Source organism: Nelusetta ayraudi, unplaced genomic scaffold, assembly GCF_046127955.1.
Source record: "Nelusetta ayraudi isolate G7.1 ecotype Tasmania unplaced genomic scaffold, CSIRO-AGI_Nayr_v1 ptg000011l, whole genome shotgun sequence".
NCBI classification, from domain to species: Eukaryota; Metazoa; Chordata; class Actinopteri; order Tetraodontiformes; family Monacanthidae; genus Nelusetta; species Nelusetta ayraudi.
Genome location: NW_027466061.1, coordinates 13,240,534 through 13,263,587, shown reverse-complemented (window position 1 = coordinate 13,263,587; position 23,054 = coordinate 13,240,534). Strand labels below are relative to the sequence as shown.

At 43.3% G+C, this 23,054-nt stretch overlaps 4 protein-coding genes across 4 annotated transcripts; 1 reads left to right on the top strand and 3 right to left on the bottom strand.

The window, feature by feature from the left end:
* Window positions 1-171: 171 nt before the first annotated feature.
* cdc34b (cell division cycle 34 homolog (S. cerevisiae) b) lies at window positions 172-4,579 on the bottom strand. The gene is made up of 5 exons (XM_076021141.1): window positions 3,596-4,579; window positions 3,323-3,409; window positions 3,124-3,221; window positions 2,666-2,800; window positions 172-2,552 (listed from the first exon to the last, which is right to left on the bottom strand). Exons 1-5 carry the CDS (start codon window positions 3,779-3,781, stop codon window positions 2,342-2,344), a joined length of 717 nt encoding a protein of 238 aa, XP_075877256.1. The 5' UTR covers window positions 3,782-4,579; the 3' UTR covers window positions 172-2,341.
* Window positions 4,580-5,141: 562 nt separating this feature from the next.
* Window positions 5,142-10,069, top strand: cactin. The gene is made up of 10 exons (XM_076021140.1): window positions 5,142-5,491; window positions 6,121-6,724; window positions 6,828-6,923; window positions 7,218-7,363; window positions 7,515-7,677; window positions 7,895-8,009; window positions 8,148-8,340; window positions 8,427-8,546; window positions 8,956-9,326; window positions 9,457-10,069. The coding sequence occupies exons 1-10, from the start codon at window positions 5,184-5,186 to the stop codon at window positions 9,945-9,947; spliced, it is 2,607 nt and encodes an 868-aa protein (XP_075877255.1). The 5' UTR covers window positions 5,142-5,183; the 3' UTR covers window positions 9,948-10,069.
* A 245-nt stretch (window positions 10,070-10,314) lies between these two features.
* On the bottom strand, window positions 10,315-16,750 carry sema4e (semaphorin 4e). The gene is made up of 15 exons (XM_076021139.1): window positions 16,567-16,750; window positions 15,060-15,371; window positions 14,782-14,927; window positions 14,345-14,407; window positions 14,159-14,257; window positions 13,971-14,070; window positions 13,751-13,861; window positions 13,510-13,661; window positions 13,155-13,333; window positions 12,885-13,041; window positions 12,499-12,721; window positions 12,284-12,399; window positions 12,011-12,168; window positions 11,886-11,938; window positions 10,315-11,666 (listed from the first exon to the last, which is right to left on the bottom strand). Exons 2-15 carry the CDS (start codon window positions 15,166-15,168, stop codon window positions 11,011-11,013), a joined length of 2,322 nt encoding a protein of 773 aa, XP_075877254.1. The 5' UTR covers window positions 15,169-15,371; window positions 16,567-16,750; the 3' UTR covers window positions 10,315-11,010.
* A 1,375-nt stretch (window positions 16,751-18,125) lies between these two features.
* Window positions 18,126-23,010, bottom strand: stap2a (signal transducing adaptor family member 2a). Its single transcript, XM_076021138.1, has 11 exons — window positions 22,630-23,010; window positions 21,723-21,794; window positions 21,517-21,636; window positions 21,173-21,229; window positions 20,921-21,072; window positions 20,590-20,721; window positions 20,440-20,509; window positions 20,017-20,119; window positions 19,822-19,917; window positions 19,618-19,746; window positions 18,126-19,481 (listed from the first exon to the last, which is right to left on the bottom strand). The coding sequence occupies exons 1-11, from the start codon at window positions 22,735-22,737 to the stop codon at window positions 19,426-19,428; spliced, it is 1,095 nt and encodes a 364-aa protein (XP_075877253.1). The 5' UTR covers window positions 22,738-23,010; the 3' UTR covers window positions 18,126-19,425.
* Window positions 23,011-23,054: the final 44 nt, after the last annotated feature.

Here is a 23,054-nt window from a genome sequence, read left to right as displayed (position 1 = left end):
TTCATATACATAAATATATTAATTTTAAAATATATAAAATAAACATCATGAAATTACAAAATTAAAATCTGTACAATATGATGATACAGTTAGGCATCAATTTTGATTATCACACAATAGTGCTATATGAGGTATATGATAAAGAGAGGATTAGAAGGTTCAGGTAAAATCAGGTTCATCAGGTAAAACTTTATTTTTTTTTCACTTTTAAATAGCAGGAAATAAAAAGATGGGTAAATAGGATGAACGGCTACATGTGCATTATGAGTTGTGGCTCCAGTTAAAGCTTGCAAACCAACTATGAAGATCCATTTGAAAGATGAAAAATATACTTTTAATTGTTTAAAAACATTATCCTGAGAAATTCAGTATGAAGTGCCAAATTAAGGAAAGAAAAAAAGATGCTGATGCTGAGATATACAGGTCATCCATGCATTCTACAAATTACATCTGAACCTGTTCAGTCTCAACTAACAAGAAGAATAAGAAGTGTAAATAAAACATGGCAGCCCTGGAGTATTTTTTTCCACGATCCTTGCTTACTGCAACAACACCTTTTGACAAATACAATTCAGAATAATCTCATCACACATATTCTCAGGCAAACACTGCAGGCATTTTGACTAATCTCAAAAACATCAAACAAAATAGCAGAACAGAAAGGGGCAAACAAACATAAACAAACTGTCAACATCATTATTATTATTAATAATAATAATAATAATAATAATAATAATAATAATAATAATAATAATAATAAAAACTTCTTAGGCTTCCTTTTACACTTCAACAAGTAGATGGCTCCATCAGGCTACTTAAAAAAAAAAAATCAGACCTGAGGAGGGAAACTGACCAGGGTTGTATTCACAAACAGGGAAGAGTTTCAAATTTAGCCTTAATTTTGAAATTATTTGTGAAATCTCTTCGTCATCTAATGAAGGAGGAAGGAACATTTCCGATGAGTCAAGGATGTCCATAAGATGCACGGACAGAAAAAGAAATTAAGCACAGTAAAAAAAAATAACTACATTGACTAACTTCACTGAGAGGGCACAGACGGTGGTAAAGCGCCTGTTCCTCTTTTCACATTCTTTATTTTGTGGTTAATTACATGAGCCGGGGAAGGAGATTGACAATATAATTAATTATGGAAGTACTTCAATAGATAACAGACTCTCACCACTTGTAAGCCCGGTCTACTTCTTCCTATTTAATTTTTGGCTTGTAGTTTTCCAAATCAGTGTAAAAAGACAGCCAGGTCCTACTCATGAGCTCTGATACCATAAACAAGACCCTAAACAACTTTTATGTTGGAGAGTGTTTTCTGAACACAGCCCCCACTGTTGTCAGATCCTCAACCCTCCTCAATCTAGCTCATGTAAAATTAAGTCATCATCAACTCATGAAAATCCAACCTACTTCAAATAAAGTAATTCACACACTCAAAACGACAGAGTAACACACCCAGTAGCAACAAGAAGAAACACAGCAATGATCAATTTCATGTCACAGAAAATGTGCAGAGGATCAGACACACTCAAGTCATCCTGTTAGCTGGTCATCTAGATTAAAAGTTTTCTGGGGATCTCCACTAACAGGAGTCTGTCTCAACTGCAAGTGCATACGATGTGATGAAGGTCAACCGTTCTCCTGTTTGAAAAAAAAAAATAGGTTGAAAGAGCTTCTTTTGAAATGATGCTCCGACATGCACAAGAACTCTAAAAACCTTTGTCCGGTCACATCCCCATCCAGGAAACGCAAGAGGGATTGTGGTACTTCAAACAGTTTGTTTCAATGTATTTGCAGCAGACTGTTCAACACAAGCAGGTCGCTAAAAGTCTCCAGTAGTCTGTGAGTCACTGGGAGGGACAAGAAGCAGCCAACACCCTGGTACATTTAGGGAAATCAAAGATATGAGAGAGAAAAGCTTGGGAGTGTTTGCACCAGTGCAAATGTTGCTATTATTAATGATGAGATGAATCCCAGAACACCAGTTTCTATATAGGTGACTGAATCCCCCTTTGCTATTCTTTCAAAATAAGGTTTAAGGTGATAACAAAACAGCTGGAAAAAAAACTGTGAATTTTGTGCTAGTGCAAATCTTACATCGTCAGACCTTTCCCATACTGCTGCAACAATATTTTTGCCTCCAGAAAATAAATTCTGAAGCTTGAGAGCAGCTCTTTTCATTGATTTGGAAGTGGGACGCTTCAAACTTTCTCAGTTGTTAACCTACAATTTCTGGCAAACCAGAGAGCAAAACTGTCTCTGGACCAATACCAATGCAGAGAAAGACTGTTGCGCAACTCAGCCAGAGTGGGGACACCGTGGAAAAAGCATGTCAGGACTCCTCGTTGCCAGAGTCATCTTCGTCATAGCAGCAGTCACCATCCCCGTCCTCCACGTCATCGTCGTCATAGTAGTAGTCATAGAAGAGGTCAGAGCCTTCATCAGGAGCTGGGGCACATGTGCGGACACAGTATTCAGCCAGAGTGGTGGGCACCTTCACGCCATCTCGCTCGGCTTCTGCTTTGGTGGCTAATACTTGTTTCCTGGCAAAGGAGATATTTTATTAAAATAAATAAAACTAGTCAAATACAGAATATCCTTCAAACAGATCTGTTATGGTTTAGAGGAAAAAAAATACATGCGAGTGACTGTTTACCTGATAATCTCGACATATTCACGGTCCTTGCCCTTGCTTTCTCTCCATTTACGGTACATGACTGAGGCGTCCACATTGGCAGGAGAGAAGGTGTTGGGCTCGTTCAGAAGTGAAATCACACTCAGTAAAATGGTGCTGGAGGGAAACAGAAAGGTGAAGTGTCACAATTAAGGTGGACTGTAAATTTGTACTGGCTAAATGATTATTCAAAATTCCCATATTTTTGTATAGTAATTAAAACACTCCAAATGGCTTCAAACTAAGATTTAAATAGACAGGTAATTATGTGATGTAGTGGCACTTTGAGTGTTTGCCTGGTAGAATCTCTGCCACTGATCCAGAAGACAGAGAGATCAACATAACTATCTGAGAAACTATCTATGGGTGATCCCTGTGTCATCTGGCAAAACTTTGTTGAGGTTCAAGGAGAGGGGACACAAATACAGGGAAGTACTAACCGGACATTCTGGGTGGGGTTCCATCTCTCTGAAGGTAGTTCTCCACTTTGCGGGTCATCCACTGGAGGGTGCAGTATAGAAATGCACACATCTCCATTCTTAAAAGAGGATATAAAATATTAACACATTATATATTAGCACACAAACGTCAGTGTAAGCCTTTTTTAGGCAGTACAGGGATGATGGTGGAAAATCTCACCTCATAGATGTTGGGGTGCCACATCTCGCTCAGGAACCTGAAGGCAGGTGGGGAGTATGGGTAATCAATAGGGAACTTGATGAGAGCCTGCACAGAACAGGGAATGATTGGTATGAATATAACTGATTTTTGATGCAAGCGGCTCAGGTGTTTATCTTCAATGTTGCACGCCGTCAACATGAAAACATGAAGGGGAAAACGTTGTTGTGTAGTATGTTGACATTTTGATTCACAACATTCATACAGTATATAAATTCGTCTGCAGTTCTGTACCTTAAAGTATCCCCCTTCATAGTGAGTATTCGGGGGTCCGAAGACGGCCACTTCCCAGTTATACATGTCAGCCTCGTCCACCAAAGTTATTTTGAATCCCTCCACAGGCTGGTCTTGAAGGCTCTTCATTTCCAGCATAAGCGCTTTCTGCGAGCTGGCGACGTGACAGTGGTCGTGATGTGCCATTGTGTGTTTTGGCAGCTAGCTTCCGTCCAAGATTATCGACAATCAACAGCTCGTCAAGTTAGCCTTGTTATCCAAGCGGCCAACTAAGACCAAAACGAAACAGAACAAGTCCGTTTGCGAGGTTCGGAGACAACGAAACAGGCCAAACCAGCCAGGCGATGTGCAAGTCAAACAAAAGATCGAGCTGATTTGTGTTCAGATATATGTGTTTATATAGCAATGTCACGACTACGTACTTGGTGATCTAAATAAACCATAGTGTCACGGCAACGCGACAAGCTTCGGTTGATCTACCTGACGGCACAGCCACGGATATAAGCTGAAGATCAAGTGGTAGCAGCTGGCTAAAATAAGCTAGCTAACAAGCTCTACCTTCCTGGCGAGCCAAAGTCGAGTTCACGATTTAATGACGTTTTTGTCGGGGTACGAAAGCCCGCGTGGACGGCAGCATAAACCTATTTATTTGTAAAACTCGCCAAAAATAACTTTGACAACGACGACCAAAACGTAGGCAATACAGCCCAGAGATAGGTGAAAATGTTCCTTGAAAGGAGTCCCTTCATCCCTCATCCCAAACAGTGATACGGTCTGTTCCCTGGGACTTGTAGTTCTATTATCTACTGTAAACAGTACCTTTCGCCCTGAAAGCAACAACTCAGCTCCGTGAGAGCTTACAAACGGCTTGTTTAAATTACACGAAACGGCTTCATGAGAACTGGGCAAGTCGTGCTGGATTTATGCACTAACTGTTACCCATAGTTTGAGTTTCAACAACTACACTCGCCAAATATCTGACGTCACAAAAACAAATGTTGTTTGTGTTTCTTAAAAGCGGCTCTGACCTATTTTCCGTCTCATACTCATTCGTTGCGAACCTTTTATTTTGTGATAGCAATTTAAGTCTGGATATTATTTTGTTAGTTAAAGAGAGACCTATTCCAATATATATGAATATACTTTCTACCTTTTTCAAAATAAATTAACTGTCAGTGCGTGACATCAAGAAAAAGCGCCATTTTCTAATAAGTCCATTATAGCTGTCTTTGTAGTGCCTAAATAAAAATAAACGCAGACTAAAGGATTTATTATACGAGCTTCTAAAAGTTGCAATCCTATATGTTTGCATTACAAATTCAGAAATGACACATATATATATATATATATATATATATATATATATATATATATATATATATATATATATATATATATATATATATATATATATATATATATATATATATATATATATATATATATATATATATATATATTTAAAATACACACATATACATATATATTTTTGTACAGTAATTATCGTATTATTTCTGCAACACTTTTCGTGACATCACTTTTATGCGACAGTGTGCGATCAAGACCCCACAACGAAAGCAAGTCGGTGATGGGTCCCAAATCACGTCGTCGGTCCCGCTCAAACTCCAGAAAGAGGAGTCGTGGTCGGCATGACCGGTCCAAAGCGAGTCGATCCCGATCTCCCGAGGAAAGGAGAGGTCGTAGCCGGTCCACGGACCGGAAACGGCAGGACCACTATCGTGGGCGATCGGGCAGTAGGGACTTCAGCGATGGCTCTTCGCCGAGCCACCGTCGTCTTCACCACAGGGACCGCTCAGGATCCAAGAGCGACTCTGGAGGCGACAGGAGGCGAAGACCAGAGCGCCAGCGGAACAAGTCGAGGGGTCGTTCACCAGGGTAACTTTTTAATTAATTAATTAATTAATTTATTTATTTATTTATTTATTTATTCAATTTTTTAAATCCTATCATAATTTATTATTGTTTGTTTCAAATCTCTTGTTACGCGCGACTTCCTTAAGAACTATGTACCGTATCTTTAATCATCGTTTTGCAACTAAAACGAATGAAATACTGACTTTTGATGATGGTAAAGTAAACATTTGTCCATGAGGCACAGAGGGCAGTTTACCATGAACCATTTATATCAATGGAAGAGCCAAAGATACTGTGAACTGTCAAAGCGCTACGGGTCTTCAGTGTTAACCTTAGCCTTAATTTTAAGACTCTGCTAGTCAGAGTAGTCTAGTTAAGTAAGACTTTTTGAATATCTTTAGATTTTAAGTATATAACACAGGGTATTTTATTACAACAAAAAAAAGTTGTGAGACTTATTAAAAAGCCCTTTTTGCTCAATGTCTTTTTGTCATCATTAATAAATGTGCCATATTGTATTTATTCAATTAGATGTATACATAATCTTTTAAAATATATAAAATTTGCACTTCTTATGACTCAGCTCTAATAGCCTAGGAAATTAAGTGCTAAATAAAGTGGTAAATAATCATAACCATCTCTCCCTCTAGCTCTGATTCAGATGATCCCAAAACAAGGAGGACGGTAAAGGAGATGGATAATTGGGGAGCAAAGACCAGAGACGCCAGAAGGGGAGCATCTCAGCACAGTTCTGACTCCCGCGATGGGAGCGGTGACAGAGAGAGAAGGAGGAGAAGTCCTGGCAGCACTAGTCCCGCCAGAGACAGACAGAGAAGGGAGAGAGACAGAAAGGAGCAGAGAAGCACCAGCCGAGAGAAGGGAAAAATAAGAGACAAGAGGAGAGAGCGAAGGCACAGTAGTGGAAACAGTGAGGAAGAAAGGAGTGGGAGAAGCAGAGTGGATCCTTCCAGAGACAGACAGAGACAGCGCTCCAGCTCCAGGTCGTCTGATAGCTCTGCATCTGACCATGCTGCTCAAACAGCTCGAGAAAAGGAAGAAAAGACAAAACAGAAGGAGGTGATGAAAGCTTTGGAGACGCCAGAGGAGAAGCGGGCAAGAAGACTGGCGAAGAAGGAAGCCAAGGAGAAGAAAAGGAGGGAGAAGATGGGCTGGAGTGAAGAGTACATGGGATATACCAATGCAGACAACCCTTTTGGTGACAACAACTTACTGGGGACATTCAAATGGCAAAAGGTGAGTCATTCAGCACTTTTCAGGGTTTGATGTCAATATCGGTAGTTTGTAGAGTTCTGAAAAGCAAAAGTCTTCAACCTCCTGTTTTGCTCTGTATTTCCAGGCACTAGATAAGAAAGGCATTGGTCACCTTGGAGAAAAAGAACTCAAAGACAGGAACAAATGTATTCAGGAGGAAAACCGCAGAGAACTGCAGAAGGTAAGATTTGTGTCCTGATTGTATTCAAGACACCATCGTTTGAAACATAGCTAAAGAGGGCAAAAAGCCCTCTTAGCCCTCATAGCTAAAGTTGTTTTCCACAGTGGCTATAATCTTGCACTGTAGATAAGGTGCTCACATTTACAGTGAGATGAACATAGGCTGCTGTCCGAATAGGACTAGGAATTTAGAATGCAGTTTCTGTTTTGAATCATCGATGATGGGGACACACGTCATGGGTCCTTGTCGAAGAGTAATGGGCTGTAATTAAATCATATTGATTCATACATGAAGGTAAAACAGCTGCGCCTGGAGCGGGAACGAGAAAAGGCCATGAGAGAGACGGAGCTGGAGATGCTGCAGAGGGAGAAGGAGGCAGAACATTTCAAAACTTGGGCCGAGCAGGAAGACAACTTCCACCTGCACCAGGCCAAACTCAGGTGAGTTAGAGCGGCAGCTTGCAGGTACATGCTGCATTGCTGCCTCAGTCTTCCTCCTCCTCCTATTCTCACGTCATGGTAACCCATCTTTTGAGTCAAGTTTCAGGCTCCTGCAGCTTTTCCCTAATCTGCTGCTCCTCCTCCTGGACAGGTCTAAGATCAGAATCCGTGACGGTCGCGCCAAACCCATCGACCTGTTGGCAAAGTACATCAGCGCAGAAGACGATGACCTGGCTGTAGAGATGCATGAGCCATACACCTTTCTAAACGGTCTAACAGTCACGGACATGGACGACCTCCTGGAGGACATTAAGGTCTGCTTTTGTTGCACGGAACAGTAAATGTTGCCTTGCTAGCCTGGAATAGCTCTTATCTTAAAAACGATGACGATGAAATAATAATAACAATCAAGAAATCCAGATTGCCTGCGGTGTTTTTGTTTAAAAGTTTAATGCTATCATGGTTGTTGTAAGTCAGTTTCTGCTTTCCTTATTTGATGTTTTGTGTTTGTGTGTGTATTTATCCTGATAGGTATACATGGAGTTGGAACAAGGAAAGAATGTGGACTTCTGGAGAGACATGACCACCATTACTGAGGATGAGATCAGCAAACTGAGAAAACTGGAGGCCTCCGGTAAAGGACCAGGTATGAAACATGGCCAGTTTGCTCGAGCACAAGTTCTACATCCAATTTACACTTATCTCCAACTTTTGCCTTATACTTGAGGGAAGGAATCAAGCCATTTTCTTCTCTGTCTTTTCTAAACATCTGAAACAACAACAGGTGATCGGCGTGAGGGCATCAACACAGCTGTGAGCACAGACGTACAGTGTGTGTTCAAAGGAAAGACGTACAGCCAGCTGCAAGCACTGCACCACAACATTGAGTCAAAGATCAGGGCCGGTGGCTCCAATCTGGACATCGGTTACTGGGAAAGTCTGCTGCAGCAAGTCAGGGTTTACCTGGCCAGAGCAAGGTCGGAGTGTGGAACCCTCTTTTAGATTCCTCTGCTCAAGTAGTCTTTAACTAAAAAAAAAAAAAATCTGCCTTTTCATCTCCTAGACTGAGAGAGCGACACCAGGATGTGCTGCGTCAAAAGCTCTTCAAGTTGAAGCAGGAACAAGGAGTGGAGAGTGAGCCTCTGTTTCCCATCATCAAGCAGGAGATGATGGATGAAGATGAGTAAGTCACTGACACAAACCAGGTTGAGAATCCTATTTAACAAATAATCAAGTTTATGAAAGCTGCTGTCTAGTGAGCAGAACCAGGAAGCACAGTAAGGCTTGAGACCAGTTCCCATTCAGAATGACAGTGGCTGATTAAGATGGTAAAAGTGCCCCGACTGGTCAGCCAAATGTAGGGGAGACCTGAAATAGTTGCTGCATGACACACCTCCAACCTGATTGCTCCTGCACCTGATTGGTTGGCACCTTGGAGCCCACGTGAGGGCTCCTAGAAACAGGCTCCCAGCCACCCGAAGACCAGGCCACTCAAGCTGCAGCTTAGTTTGTGCTTATTTTGAGGATCGTTTTCAATGCACTCACACTGACTCGGAAATTCATTACATAAACAACTTTTTCTTCTCCTTTAGGGAAAGTGCAGAAGACCACACAAGGCCAACGACAGCAGAAGAGCCCAGCCAGCAATCATCATCCTCCCCGCAACACGAGAGCAGAGGGACGGATGAAGACCAAGAGGAGCCACAACCGTCCACATCCACTGAAAAAGGCCGAAATGAAGAGGGGGAGAATGCCGAGAAGGAGGAGGGGGAGAAGGACGAGGCAGTGGAGGCCGTGCTGACGGAGGAGGACCTCATCCAGCAGAGCCAGGCCGAGTACGACTCGGGCCGCTACAGCCCGGCGCTGCTCACCTCCTCCGAGCTGCCGCTGGACTCGCACACCATCACGCTGGAGGAGGACATGCACCGGCTGCAGCTGGCACGCAGACAGCTGCAGGTCACAGGTACGAGCTTGTCAGGAGACAAACAGGCAATCTTAAGGCGTTTCTCTGTACAGGAGAAACACGGCAGCAAAGAAGGGACTTCAGTGCCTACGCGCGTGACACTCATGTTCGCTTTGCTTTTTGCTTCCAGGCGACGCCAGCGAGAGTGCCGAGGATGCCTTCGTGCGTCGCGCCAGGGAGGGGATGGGCAACGACGAGGCTCAGTTCAGCGTGGAGTTCCCAGTCACGGGTAAAATGTACCTGTGGGCCGACAAGTACCGTCCCAGGAAGCCTCGCTTCTTCAACAGGGTGCACACAGGCTTCGAGTGGAACAAATACAACCAGACGCATTACGACTTCGACAACCCACCGCCCAAGATCGTCCAGGGCTACAAGTTCAACATTTTCTACCCGGACCTGATTGACAAGCGCTCGACCCCACAGTACTTCCTCGAGCCCAGCCCTGAGAATAAAGACTTTGGGATTTTGAGGTTCCACGCCGGGCCGCCATATGAGGACATTGCCTTTAAGATTGTTAACCGGGAGTGGGAGTACTCGCACCGACATGGCTTCCGTTGTCAGTTCGCCAATGGCATCTTCCAACTGTGGTTCCACTTCAAGAGGTATCGCTACAGGAGATAAGAGCCCGGGCACTGGCTTCAAACTGACCGGCAAGCCTTTGTACTTTTCCTTTTAATCTGTTTAGTAATTCCAAATCACACTGTAAAGTTGTCTGGAAATGATGTATTAAAGTGTTTCTGTTATTTCAAAGTGTATTTCTTTTTTTATATATATACATATATATATATATATATATATATATTTTATTATTTTTTAAGCTAATATTAGCACCCACCACCAGCAGTTTTAGATCTTCTCTCAGCCGCATGGTGGAGTAGTTGGACACTTCCTCCTCAGGAAACAGGTGAGTGTTGTTGCCTGGAAGCTAAGATACGTCACGGGTGATCGGATCATGTTTTGCAATGAGCAAACAAGAGAATCTAAGGAGTCACAGTCAACAGCACAGATCTTTGAGGAATGCATCCCAGTGGAGTGCCTTTATCCACTGCCATACACAGGTGTAGGAGGCAAAAGACAAAAAAAATTAAGCAATACCAAGTCCAGAAAACATATTCATTTGTATCATTCTTCTCATCATGTTCCCATTGGCTTCACTTGTTTTTACTTTGGTGTTTTTTGCTCTTTCACATCAGCCTTTAACCTCTCTTAAATGCCATTAATCACTTGTGTTCTTAACTTGAGCTGGCAGGTGTTTAGAGAATGAAGTTCGAACAAGCTGCTGTTCATTAAAAAAAAATTGTTTTAATTCCCCAGTGAAAACACAGTAGTGGCATTTGAGGAGCACTGTGACGTCAAAACTAAAAGTGGTGACATGTAGCAAGAATAATAAATGACATGGACAAGTATGAAAAAAAAATTACAATTTGGTGTCAAACCTCTGGCATTTATGTGCTTTTGATCTAAAAACCACATAAAGGTGAGCCAGCTTAATGTTAAAAAAAAAAAACAAAGGTGTTTTTAAAGAGGTTTGTTCCAGATTTAAAAACAGTCCAAACGGCAATCCCTTTGCTTTTTGCCACGGATGCAGAAAAGGTTTGGGTGCCACTGATTTCAGGCATTCTTTTTTTTTTTTGTCAAAAGTGAACAACATATATCATAAAACATATTATTCTAACTCAGATCACTAAATTTCGGACTCATCATCAATAAACTGCAGAGATGGCAAAAAATCTTTTAAGGCGTCTTCCTCTGGAACATGTGATGCTGCCTCTGCACTGCTGTGGTTCCTGTTGGTGCCATTGTCTCTGCCGGGCTCCAGGAGCTCTTCCTCTGTCTGTGCAGACCTCACTGCTTCGTTGTAGGCCACAGTGGTGTTACAACCCCCCTGTTCATCCTTTTGTTCCATCTTTCTTCTGTAGCAGGGCTGGGGTATGTGGCCTTTGTAAAAGTTCCAGGTCAGAAGGGCAAGGAAGGAAACTGAAAGGACCACAATGAGAGCCTGCAGCCCAGCCAAAGATGGGCCATTTGTCTGAGCCTGTGGCATAATCTCATTGCCCTCAACAGAACCTGCTGGACCTATATCAACCTGGTAGTTCGCCACGATGGTCGTGTAGATGCCAGCTTTGGAGTGTTCCACAGACTGACAGCGGTAACGACCGGCATCGGACTCTGAGGCATTGAGGATCAGCAGTCCGTCGAGAAGAAACTGGACGTGGCCTGCGGCCGTCAGGGCTTTGCCATCCTTCTCCCAGACAGTCTTGGCTAGGTTGGAAGGCGAAGAGCAAAGAAGCTGAAGGTTCCCCCCGGGCCAGATCGATCGACTGAGAGGCACGACAGATTCTGAAAACAAAGAAGAGGCTCGCTGTCGTCAGCTGACTAGTGCAATAATCATTAAATGGAAAATATCCTGTCCTGCATTGTATATCGCAAAACGTGTGAGTTCCTGTATACATTTAGCCTTAATGGTGTCAGCTTCTACATACAAAAGCACTACGAACCCTTTAAAGAAACACTCACACACAGTCAAAATGCTTTAAGCAACAGTGGGCTACAACTCACCAGCCTCAGGGCAAAGAGAAGCGTCGCCATCTATAACACTTTGGATTAGGTCACTAATAAAGAAGATTGAAAAAATTAGAATGAAATAACCATCACCACAGTTTGCGTGTTGGGATGTTGGCTACCTCTGTGAAGCCCACAGGAGGCTGCATTTGCCAGCAGCTGTGTCCCAGCCACAGTATGGGTCTCTGGCTAGGACGCAGTCCAAGCAGGTTGAAGACCTCCCACAGGTGGCCAGGGGTACCTGTGCAGCTCCATGGTCTGAGCCTGCGTAGATGTGACCCTGTGCATAATGGCACATCACCAGCACGGTCTTATAGTTGTAGTATGGGCGCCATCAATATTTAAAATGAAAAGGCAGCTGCCGGGAATGAGGCTACCACGTGGCTTCAAGTTACCGTAACATTCGAAAACCTCAGGATCTTGATCGGCACCCGTTGCTGGAAAAGCTGAACCTCCTCAATGATGAACATCTCACCATTGTAGTTCACTGCTTTCACTAGAGTTCCCTCCTCTTTAAGTATAGATGTAGTGGGGATACAGTTGTATTGAACATCATATTCCAATAATACATGGTGCAAGAAGCATTAAATGAGGCTGAGCACACACTCACCTGTGCCAACAAACATCACACGGTGCTTCTCGCCATTAGCAGCCTGCACTTGGTTGACAATGATGCGGGTGAATTTTGCCCCCCTTCGCACCAGCAGAGGCTTGCTTCCTATTGGCAGGACAGCCTGGTCCATGAGGGGTCTGAGTTTGATGAATTGAAGGGTGGGGTCTGGGAGGTCCAGCGTCTGATTAATGCCTGCTTCACGAGCCTCATTGTTAATACACTGGTGGAGTGGACAGGATGGACGAATGACAAACAGTCAGCGAGCAGAAGAGAAGAACAAGCTGGCTGCCAAAAGCTGTGTTTGAAAAGAATTGCCCTTCTTCAGTTTTCATCTTGATTCTATGATTCATAGACACACATGCCAAAACAGTGTTTGGACTCACAGCTCCAGGCCGAGGGTCAGGGACGTCTCCACTATACATAACCCACTTCACAAAAGAGGTTTCTACAGTGACTGGGGTCTTGTACTTTCCCTCCGCAAACACTCTGCTGATGTCTGACACGCGGTACACACACACTGCAGACAGGTCTGATGTGTCCCTGAAACAAACGCACACACGCAGAAGCATGAGCCACGTGCTGTACCAGGGGCCATTAACTAGAACTTACATTCTCACACAAGCAGTTTTATCACAACTATTATTCAGACTTACGATTGTGGCGTGAACACACTGTAGAACAGGCAGTCACTCCAGCTGCTGCGGGGGTCACACCAGCGGTAAGTGTCCTGAATGATGTAAGGCAGTTGAGCCTCGAGCACCGGACAGTCCAGTCTGGCCTTCAGGAAGGATGTCCATTTCTTTTGTAAGGTCCGCTGACCTCCAACATCCCCCTGTGCGCACGGGCAGAAAGCATAAATGCAACACTGACAACGGCAGAATACAAAGGCGGGATGGGCAATCAAGAAGCGGATGGAAGGGAGTGACTGCAAGAGGAAACGCTCTTTTTACCTTACTGTGCATTGGGGAATGCAGAGAAAACAACAATACGCACGATAAACTCAATCACCTTGCAAACACGGGCAACCCTGGAGACGGTAAGTTTGTTGTAGCAGTCGCACTCAACGGCCGTCTCACTGAAGAACAAGTAAACCTTGTCATCATCCCCCTTCAAACTTCTCTCACTCTCCGGCATCTGGGTCATGGCAACAAAAGTGGGCTCTGGCCAAGGGAGAAGAAATGACATGATAAAGCATGAAACTGAGAATATCAAATGCTTCAACAAAACACAGTGCGTGGTCACATCTCACCATTAAGCCAAGATGTTTTGAACTCGGTACGTATGGTGACAGGGGAGCTGCGCATCACGATGGGCTCAGAGCCCAGAAAGTTCATCGAGGTGGCCGAATACAAGTCGTTTACTGGCAAAAAAAAAAAAACATGGCAGCAGGTAAATAAAAACAGATTTATTTTCATTCAATTATTTTTTTCTTTATGAATTCTAATCCCCGTTCTTATGCTATTTCTCACCAAGCATGATGGAAGCGTATCTCTGAAAAGGATCAAAAGGACACTTCCCTTTGCCATCCTCTGGTTTCTTCTCAAGAGTCAGCTGGCCATTTTCATAGGACTGCACAGAAAGACAGACAGCAGTAGGTGCTACAAACTGTGACACGTACATGGAGCGTACACAGACAGTGAATCGCTGGCTGTCTCACCATGTAATCACACTCGGGGTCAAAAGCATTGGTTCCACACACATACATCTTGTTATCGTCCGTCTTATGCAGGATTCGTATGTAGTTCTTGCAGTCCATCTGTATATCAGTTTAAAAAGCTGATGACTTTACCTGCTTGACATCAAAATCTTTTTTTTTAAATATGGCTATAAATAAAAGACCCACCTCAGCATCTTTTCCTTTGTTTTCACAGTCGTCTCTTTGCTCTTCTGTCACTTCCCACTTAGTCTGAAACAATGACAACTATCTGTTACTGAACTGAAAATTTGACGATGGAAAGTTCCGTTAAGAGGTTTGATGCCTCTGAAGTTTCTGAAACACCAAACCAAGCTTGACAAAAAGTTGATAGAGATAAAATCAACAATATATGATTGTGATTTGTCCAAAAATTCACCCTCAATTCCCAACTTTTTTTGTGCTGCACTGTTGTGCCTCTGAGAGCAGCTGTCTGGCATCATGACAAGCGGTAAATGAAATTTAAAAAAATTAAGAGGGCACAAAGTCTGATACAAATTTGTCAGCTACATGTTTAAGAGAGAGATTTGAATGAGGAATAAATAGGTATTTTTGCTTATTGTTATAAAGAAGTACGAGGCTCTTACTGAAGAAAGTTTCTTGGAGATGTCACTCAGGTCAAGAGCATATATTGCCTCCCTGGCTCCCACCACCAGTAGATTGAGATCTTCTCTCAACAGCATGGTGGAGTAGTTGAACACTCCCTCCTCTTCAAACAGGTGAGCATTGTCGCCTAGAAAAAGGGTGACTAATCAATTGTGCACCCGAAAAGCGTTTAAACTCTGTTTTGCAATGGGCTGGTGTGAGTCAACGCGGGTTGACACACTTTGAGCCATTGTTACACAAGATTGATTGCGAGACTCACGCTCAAATGGCACAGATCTACGGGGGACACAGTCCAGTAGTGAGTCTTCGTCCAGTGTCAAGGCAACAGGCAGCAGCCAAAAGACGCAGAGGGGCAGCAACGGATGCATGGCTCTTTTGTTCAAACTAGAGGGAATCCAAGCTGTATTATCTCCGTCAGTCAGTCGTACAGCGCCAAAGACAGCGAGTGGTATCTATGACGTGACGGAGTTCGCTCTGACTGGATGCCACTGGCCCCTTTACTGGCCCCGCTCAGCAGGCTGTCCATGGCGAGATGGATGGCGCAGGGCAGAGAAACAAAACTGGGGGAGGCCTGTAAGAGACAACATTGTATGAATATCCTAATCAGATCATTGAACATGAGAGCGGACAGAAAGAAAGCTTCAATCTTGTGTGACAAAAAAAAGTGAGCGGGACCATTTGAGCATTTGGAGAGTGTTTATTTCAAGCCGAGCCAGACAAACGGTAGAGGAAAGAGTAGAAAGGGCCTGTAGAAAGCTAAAGTCAGCGCGGCAGTAATTCTGTCAGTGCCATAGTGATGTTAATGCGGTGCCGTGAAAGGCATTCAGCAGGGAGCCAAGGATGTCACCTTCGGCAACACTCCTGCAGCACAACACATGCACACAATGAGAGAGATTGATGCACAGTCCCAGAAACTGGTTCACAAAGAATAAAAAAGGAAGGAGTCTTGTGAAGAAGACTTCACGAGTCTTCTTCAAACTGTCTTATGTACCTGGATGTTGAGCACTGCTGTTATGTTAGTTTCTGTATTCTTTGTTCTCTGATGGCAACCAGCTGTACTGCTGCAACCCCTGAGAGTGGGTGTGTAGGCATACTGCACAAAAAAGGGTGTGTGTGTGTGTGTGTGTGTGCTGATGAGCTGCAGCATGTCAGAGAATGCGGCCGTGATAAGATGTTTCACATATTTGTCCCTGGGGTCTCAAAACTTTTTCACTCATAACTCAGTTGCGTTCACGGACACAGGCTCAGGCTGCACCTTGTAACTACCGCCAAAAACATAATGCGCAAGTGGTAGTAGTTTGGCATTAACAATGCACCCGCGGAGAGGGGAAAAAACCCTGGAGTATGCTCGTGATTTTGATTATTTCCGTGAAAACAATGCATTGCTTTACGGCTCACTTCTGCTGTGTATTATCAAGATAATAACAGGACTTGCGCAGGGGGGGAGAACTAACAAAATAAATACAGGTAATAGTAATACAAGCGACGAATTAGACGCAAGTTAACGCTGCTTCTATCAACATTTAATCACTTACCTGCTCTTCGGCACGCCCAACACGGAGGATTTCGCCAAAAGACGAAACAACACCTGCCTAACTAAAGCCCCGCTTCCTATTAACTAGAAATATCGTTTTAAACGAGTATTTGAAGAATTAACCGTGCCTGAGCGGATTTTAATGTGATTTTTTTTTTTTTAAACGCTTCCCGTAAAAGACGTAGCAAGAGTCGCGTGCGCCCGCGAGTTGAAATGTCGATTTGCGCGGTACCTTGAGAACTTTGAAGCTTTCCTCTTGTAAGCAGAAAAGCAAAAAAATAATAAATTTTTTTTAAAAAAAAAGCGCGCTCGTCCGGCGGTCCAAGGGGCCGTCCCGGTCTCCTTCCAGTCGTCTGTTTTCGCCTCCCGCGGCGTCGACGAAGACCTGGGCGGAAGGCACTGCGGTCAAGCCAACCTACAGTCGGCTGGCGGGCGGCAGCTCAGAGGTCGGGTCTCTGTCTCCCTTGAGTCACCGTCAAGTGGCAGGTGCGCGAGGCGGAAGCCGCTGCTGGCCGTAACCTGCTACTAAGCTCTCTTGTCCTTGTTCTTGTTCACTTTTATCAGTCGATAGCTCACTCAAGCTACGCCAGGCGAAAGGCTGATGCAGCTTCAGGGTGTTTCTAGGGCCAACTCTTCCCTCTCCCGAACTTGAGCAGCGTGTTCTAACATGAAATAATGGCTTGACGCCGCGCTAAAGACGTGTTTGTGTTCTCCTGTCAATGCCAATTGCACACGTTGACTGTGTCGAATGTCTACACCCGTTTCAGTATTTTTATCTTATTTTAAGATTCCTCCAATTTTATATTTTATAAAGCCCCGCACGTGTAATGCGGGGCTTTACTATTACTATTTAGGATTGTAAATAAATAAGGAGATGATGGAGGACTACCCGCATGAAACATTTGAGGAAAGAAAGGTACATCATTACACGTACTTGGTAAATAATTTATATTTAATGAATGATGTTTTCTAAATTCAAAATACATGGTTATTGTTATGGTAATAGTTGTATCAAGAATACATGTATATATATATATATATACATATATATATGTAATGTATATATATATATATATGTATATATATATGTATGTATATATATGTATATGTATATATATATGTATATACATATATATACATATACATATATATATACATATATATACATATACATATATATATACATATACATATATATACATACATATATATATACATATACATATATATATACATACATATATATATACATATACATATATATATACATATACATACATATACATATATATATACATATATATATGTACATATACATATATATATACATATTTATGGGAATGGTTAGGATTTGATTTGTTTTATTAGTGTCTTTCCTGTTTCACTCTTACACTCCATTTTGCCCACTATCTATCCATCTATCCATTTATGAATCCCTCAAGTAGGAATGAAAGTCTCTTATACCTATTTTTGATCCTTACTTTTATCTCAAACTCCATGGAGCAGCCTCATATAATTACTCATGCATTCTTTTGGTTCATATCACCTCCATATCTCTTCCTATCTTGCATTTTAGGATTGGGGAAGGTTACACCCTGCAGTACTAATTTATAGCAGAGCAACATGAGAGACAACCAATAATTAACACACTGCCTGAAGACAATGATGTGCATCGATTTGGACACACCCAGAGAACATGCAAACTTGTACACACACCCTAGTTTTATCTTACATTTGTGGCATCCACCATCTGATGCACCTTTGAGTACAAACAAGACATCCACTCACAAGTAAAATCCATGCAAAATAATTTAATGCCCTCAATATCTAACAAATACAATTGTTTGATTGCAATTGGGTGGACACAACACATCATCAACTAACATACAAGGAATTCATTTGAAGAAGACATTGGAACACAGCTGGGCATGAGTATTTAGACAATTCAAATCTGCAAGAACTAGTCAACACGCACAGGCGCGTGCACACACACACACACACACACACACACACACACACACACACACACACACACACACACACACACACACACACACACACACACACACACAGAGTCAGTAAATACACAGTCTCCAAGAGTTGTAACATGGTAAGAGGTAGGACCTGGTGTAATACTTTAAAAAAAAACCAATTCAGGTTTAGGCTGCAACATAAAATATTGCATGTTCACGACACAATTGACAAGTTTGACAATCAAAGGCTGTGTGCTGATTTCACTTGCATCTCTAGTTGATAACAATATTTTCCACAAGAGGGCACACTCTCATGTAAGCACATATTCTCTGAAGAAGACCAGAAGGCATCTGGGCTTCCCAGGATGATTAGAGCAATGGTGTGTCTTAGCACCAACAAATACGCACAACAGGAGAAAAAGGGAACACTTCAAAAACTAGCACTGTCATGTTAAAGTTGAATCAGACACAATCATGTTAAACATTACCGTGAAGGTTGATACCAGTCACAAGACCAGCAGGAAGAGATTGTGCACACTTCTAAGTTGATTCATACAGGATAGCATGACACATAGTGAATTAAAAAACAAACATTGAGCTGAAATTCTATTATATTTTTTTTCTTTTCCAGAGCTGTTAGAATACCTCAGGACAAAGTTTTTTGCACAATGGGTCCCCAGTAACTGTAGTTTGTGTGTGTAGTCTCCAGTGTTGCAGCAGTAGCAGCATTCACAGCTCTTGAGAAGGGCTCAAAATAGCAAAAAAAAGAAAAGAAAAATCAGAACAGCCAGTTATGTATATTTACCTTTTATCTAATTCATTCTGGTAATGGTAGGATTTTTTTTCAATCCAGATTTTGTAAACAGTTTTATGCAAGTAGCTAAAGCACTTTTGTAGATCATAACCTAGATTTTGTGAAGGTACTCCAGTGTTAACAAGTCAGTCGTGCCCTAATATGCCAGTCAAAATGGTCCAACAACCACATGTAATCCAATGAAACTATGGCCAGTTTCTATTTCAGTTCAAGAAAGTGGTGATTTTTTTGTTGACTCCAGTCAAAGGCACAGGATGAGTACGAAGCAGGGGCAAGTGAGGATTGAGTACGCTGTATGAAAAAGTCAATCCTGGCTGACTCGTCTCTTCTCCAGCTTCATTTTAAGCTCCTCGTTGAGTGCTGTGACGAGGTACAGAAGAAACACACTAAGTCTGGACCGTTTCAATATGGACACTTGTAGCCTTGTTGACTGGCCAAAAAGCAGATTTCTTGCAGACTTTATTCATAACAGGCGGCATCTTTACTGTATACTCACTCTGTGTGAGAGGTGACGGCGAGAGGATGAGACGCCTCATGGGGTTAGTGGGCGAGGCTGGCACCGGCGAGGTCAAGATGCGTCTGTCAGGGGCGGGAGACCGCGACAGGGGGCTGCTGGGCCATCGGTCTGCGTGACAGCACAAGATCGTCAACCAGGTTTGACGACGAACATCTGAACAATGATTGTGTGGCTGACACAAACCTTGTTTTGGAGGTAATGCTGGAGCTCGGGGCAGGGGGCTGGACGGGGCAGTGTGCAGGATCCTTTCTCCATTCTCATCATTAGCTGAAACGTAAGCTGGCGGCACAAACAGAGATTTGCTCTGCCTCAAGACAAAATACACAGGAGGGCAATAAACATCCTTGGAAATGTATTTATGTCTTGGTTGGGTCTTACTGATATTTTCTTCATATGGCTCCTCCAGGAGGAAAGGCTGAAGAGTTCCCGCTGTCTTCTCAACCAGAGCGTCTATAACCTCATGAAGGTCTGCGCAAGGGATCTGGAAGAGAAGAAAAACTAAGCTGTGCTGCTCAAGCGAAAATCAAGCAAAATCCCTGAAAGAGAGATTTGCTGACAAACATTTGACTTCTCTCTTGACAATTAAGAAACTGTGAATAATCTGACAAATGTAATTTAAATAACATTAATAATAATAATAAAAGATGAATGCTGATAAGACTTCAATCAGCAGATACTGTATGTATCTGAACAGAAAATTATCAACTATGCTTCTTTATGGGCACAGCCATGATACAGTGCTAAACACAGTGAATATATCCCATTGTGAACAATCTGAAGAGTGTCTCTCGATGCACCTACAGGATTTTCGACATCAATAATGTAACCACCTTGGTCCCTCTGAGTCACACGGTAATGTCTGAACACTGACCTGGAGAGAAACACAAACGGATTGTATTGTCTGCTGATGAGTGTTGTGTCTGTCTAAGAGGACGGCTGCTGTGTGTTTACCCATTGAGGTCCTGTCGGGTGGTGACAGCCAGTGAGCAGCCGTCTCTTCCTGGACGGAGCAACATGTTCCCACAGTCTGGGTGTCTCTCTAAAAGGACTTCAGCCTCTGTCCGCGACACTGGGCGGAAACACCTGCATGGCACAGACACACAAATGAAACTTCTATGATTACATTGATACTAATATAAAAGTTACATTGATTTTTGATTCAAACTGAAGTCAAACTGTAAAAGTTGACATCATTGACACGTAGCAACTTAAACTTTATTTTTTTGGACAGTCTTTAGACGTTTGACAGTCTGCCTGTCTAATGCAAAGACGGCAAACTCACGGAGGGATCTCTCCCACCAAAGGCACAGAGAGAGGCGAGGGAGGAGCACGGCTAGGAGTCCGAGTTCTCCGCCGGGACCTTTCTTTGTCCACCACCTCCTTCAACATCTGCAGCTGGCCCGGCAGCAACGTGAGGCAGGATGGGACATTGAGCTGTCGTTTGGTCAAAAAGAAGAAGATTGACGTTGCATTAAAGAGATTAGGACAGGAGCAGGCGTAAATGTATGCAAAAGAAAAAATAATGAATATTTACGTCTATAACGGAGTAGAGGAAACCTTTCCACAACTCCCTTGATTCCAAGTTAGGTGCCTGGAAAGGACAACATTCTCTTTTACATCAAGAAAAAACATTTTAACGTCAGTCATCACTTGTGAAAGTTTCAACTTTTCTTCTTCTTCAGTTTTTCAGGCATCTCAAGCTTGTTAGTAAGCTTCCCATGAATGAGACATTTACTTTATTTATTCACTTATTAATTCATTTAACTTGTTCCACTCTTCGAAAACATTATCTCAAGTACAGTTTTCAGTGTAGTTTTCAATACATTTCTTGATGTGATTTGTATAATAAACTTAATTTTACGAGTAGAGGGACATTACTGTAAGTTTGGTCTCTCCATCCTTCATGCGCAAAATGAGTCTGGCTGCTTCTAGATTCCTGTCGCGGCTGCAGTCGTCCCTTAGAGACACAAACCCATTGAGGTCCATCTTCTCTACATACTGCAACAAACATACACATGTGCCCTTTAACAGTCTGTGATGGACAGCGAGCCAAAAACAAAAGAGAAAAAGTGTCAGTTTCTTACATGAGCGTCCTTGGCGTTATTGAAGAAATACAAAGAATTGCCACACAGACAGGTCCACAGCCGCCTGGACGCCTGCCACAGACGGAAACAAGCATACGCTGGTGTGACAACAGCACTGCTGTATTCTCCAGAGAGATGGGTTTTCCCCCTTTTATTGCTCCCACATTTCCTGTCCCAAGAGATGGATAGAAGTGTGGCACAGCTGCTGTCTTCCTGTGGACAGGGATCATGGCAGCAGCCTGCACCTGAGCCCGGCTCACATTACATGTCTATATTGCATTAAAATGAGCCCAGTGCCAGAGGGTAGTTCCTGAGGGGGCTATGGGTAGGGGGGAGTTCCATTATTTTTCTATGAATATGTATCTCAGCCAATAATACAGCCCTTTCACCTGGATCTGGATTCCAACTATTAGTGCATTTCGGAGATCTTATGAAGGAAACAATCACAACATTTCTGTTTAAGCATTGCTAATGAACACACTGGACGTACACAGATTGCCATGTTCAATAAAGGAAATTGCCGCAAAGCCTGCGTCATGATTTCAATTCAAATGACGTCCTGGAAGCGGTCGGACTTTTGCACGCCTGCCTGACTCAGATACACACTCGCACTCATTTCTCTTGTCACTCTTTGGATGGTGAACATTCTCGGTTTGATCTGCGACCCGCTGCCATGTGTACAGCGCAGGGCTCCACCGGTAGCGCCAGCCTTCAGCCTCGACCGTTTGAGCACAACAAGGAAGTTGACAGCTTTCTGGGAACGGGAGATCATCCGGCGATGCAAACACACACACTGACCTCCCACACCGCTATTCATAACGCGCGCAGCGGAAACAACATGGCACTGAAATGCGTGAATTGTATGCGTGCGTGCGTGCGAGTGTGGGTGCGCAGCGGGCGAACCCACCTTCTCCTTCGGTCCTCGCTTCTCCAGGTATCCCTCGTAGTAGCAGGGCGGTAGCTGCGTGCGGGGCCCCGCCGACCCGGAGCGCTGCCTGACGGGAGCGGCCGCCATCGAGTGTCGCTGGCTGCCGGGGCACCGACGGACCGAGGACAAAGGGGCGCTCAGTATAATTCGGGAGTGACACGCCTTCCCCGATGAGATAGTGCTGTGGCAATAATCCAACAGCTGGCTGGCTGGCTGGCTGGCTGCTGTAGCTTGCTGTGTGTCTGAGGAGGATTAAGCGGGCAGTTGTGCCGGCTGGAAATTAGATAGTGCGAGAAATTAAAGTGCAGGGATGTATCACGAAGAGAAGAAAACAAAACAAAACAAGAGGATCACCAAATTTGAGCGAAAGATTCCATAGAAAACACTGCCACACCTTTTCTGTA

Bases quoted from the DNA above. Each gene is read 5' to 3' on its own strand.
- cdc34b (XM_076021141.1), bottom strand. From the start codon at position 3,781: ATGGCACATCACGACCACTGTCACGTCGCCAGCTCGCAGAAAGCGCTT. The intron at 3,410-3,595 runs GTACAGAACTGC...TGTTCTGTGCAG, and splicing joins ATGAAGGGGGATACTTTAAG to GCTCTCATCAAGTTCCCTAT. The intron at 3,222-3,322 runs GTGAGATTTTCC...TCCTCTTTTAAG, and splicing joins GGCACCCCAACATCTATGAG to AATGGAGATGTGTGCATTTC.
- cactin (XM_076021140.1), top strand. From the start codon at position 5,184: ATGGGTCCCAAATCACGTCGTCGGTCCCGCTCAAACTCCAGAAAGAGG. The intron at 5,492-6,120 runs GTAACTTTTTAA...CTCTCCCTCTAG, and splicing joins TCGAGGGGTCGTTCACCAGG to CTCTGATTCAGATGATCCCA. The intron at 8,547-8,955 runs GTAAGTCACTGA...CTTCTCCTTTAG, and splicing joins GAGATGATGGATGAAGATGA to GGAAAGTGCAGAAGACCACA.
- sema4e (XM_076021139.1), bottom strand. From the start codon at position 15,168: ATGCATCCGTTGCTGCCCCTCTGCGTCTTTTGGCTGCTGCCTGTTGCC. The intron at 13,662-13,750 runs GTGAGATGTGAC...TCCCTTGGCCAG, and splicing joins CAAAACATCTTGGCTTAATG to AGCCCACTTTTGTTGCCATG. The intron at 13,334-13,509 runs GTGATTGAGTTT...CCGTGCGCACAG, and splicing joins GGGTTGCCCGTGTTTGCAAG to GGGGATGTTGGAGGTCAGCG.
- stap2a (XM_076021138.1), bottom strand. From the start codon at position 22,737: ATGGCGGCCGCTCCCGTCAGGCAGCGCTCCGGGTCGGCGGGGCCCCGC. The intron at 20,722-20,920 runs GTGAGTTTGCCG...TGTGCCATGCAG, and splicing joins TTGGTGGGAGAGATCCCTCC to GTGTTTCCGCCCAGTGTCGC. The intron at 20,120-20,439 runs GTAGGTGCATCG...CTTCTCTTCCAG, and splicing joins TTATTGATGTCGAAAATCCT to ATCCCTTGCGCAGACCTTCA.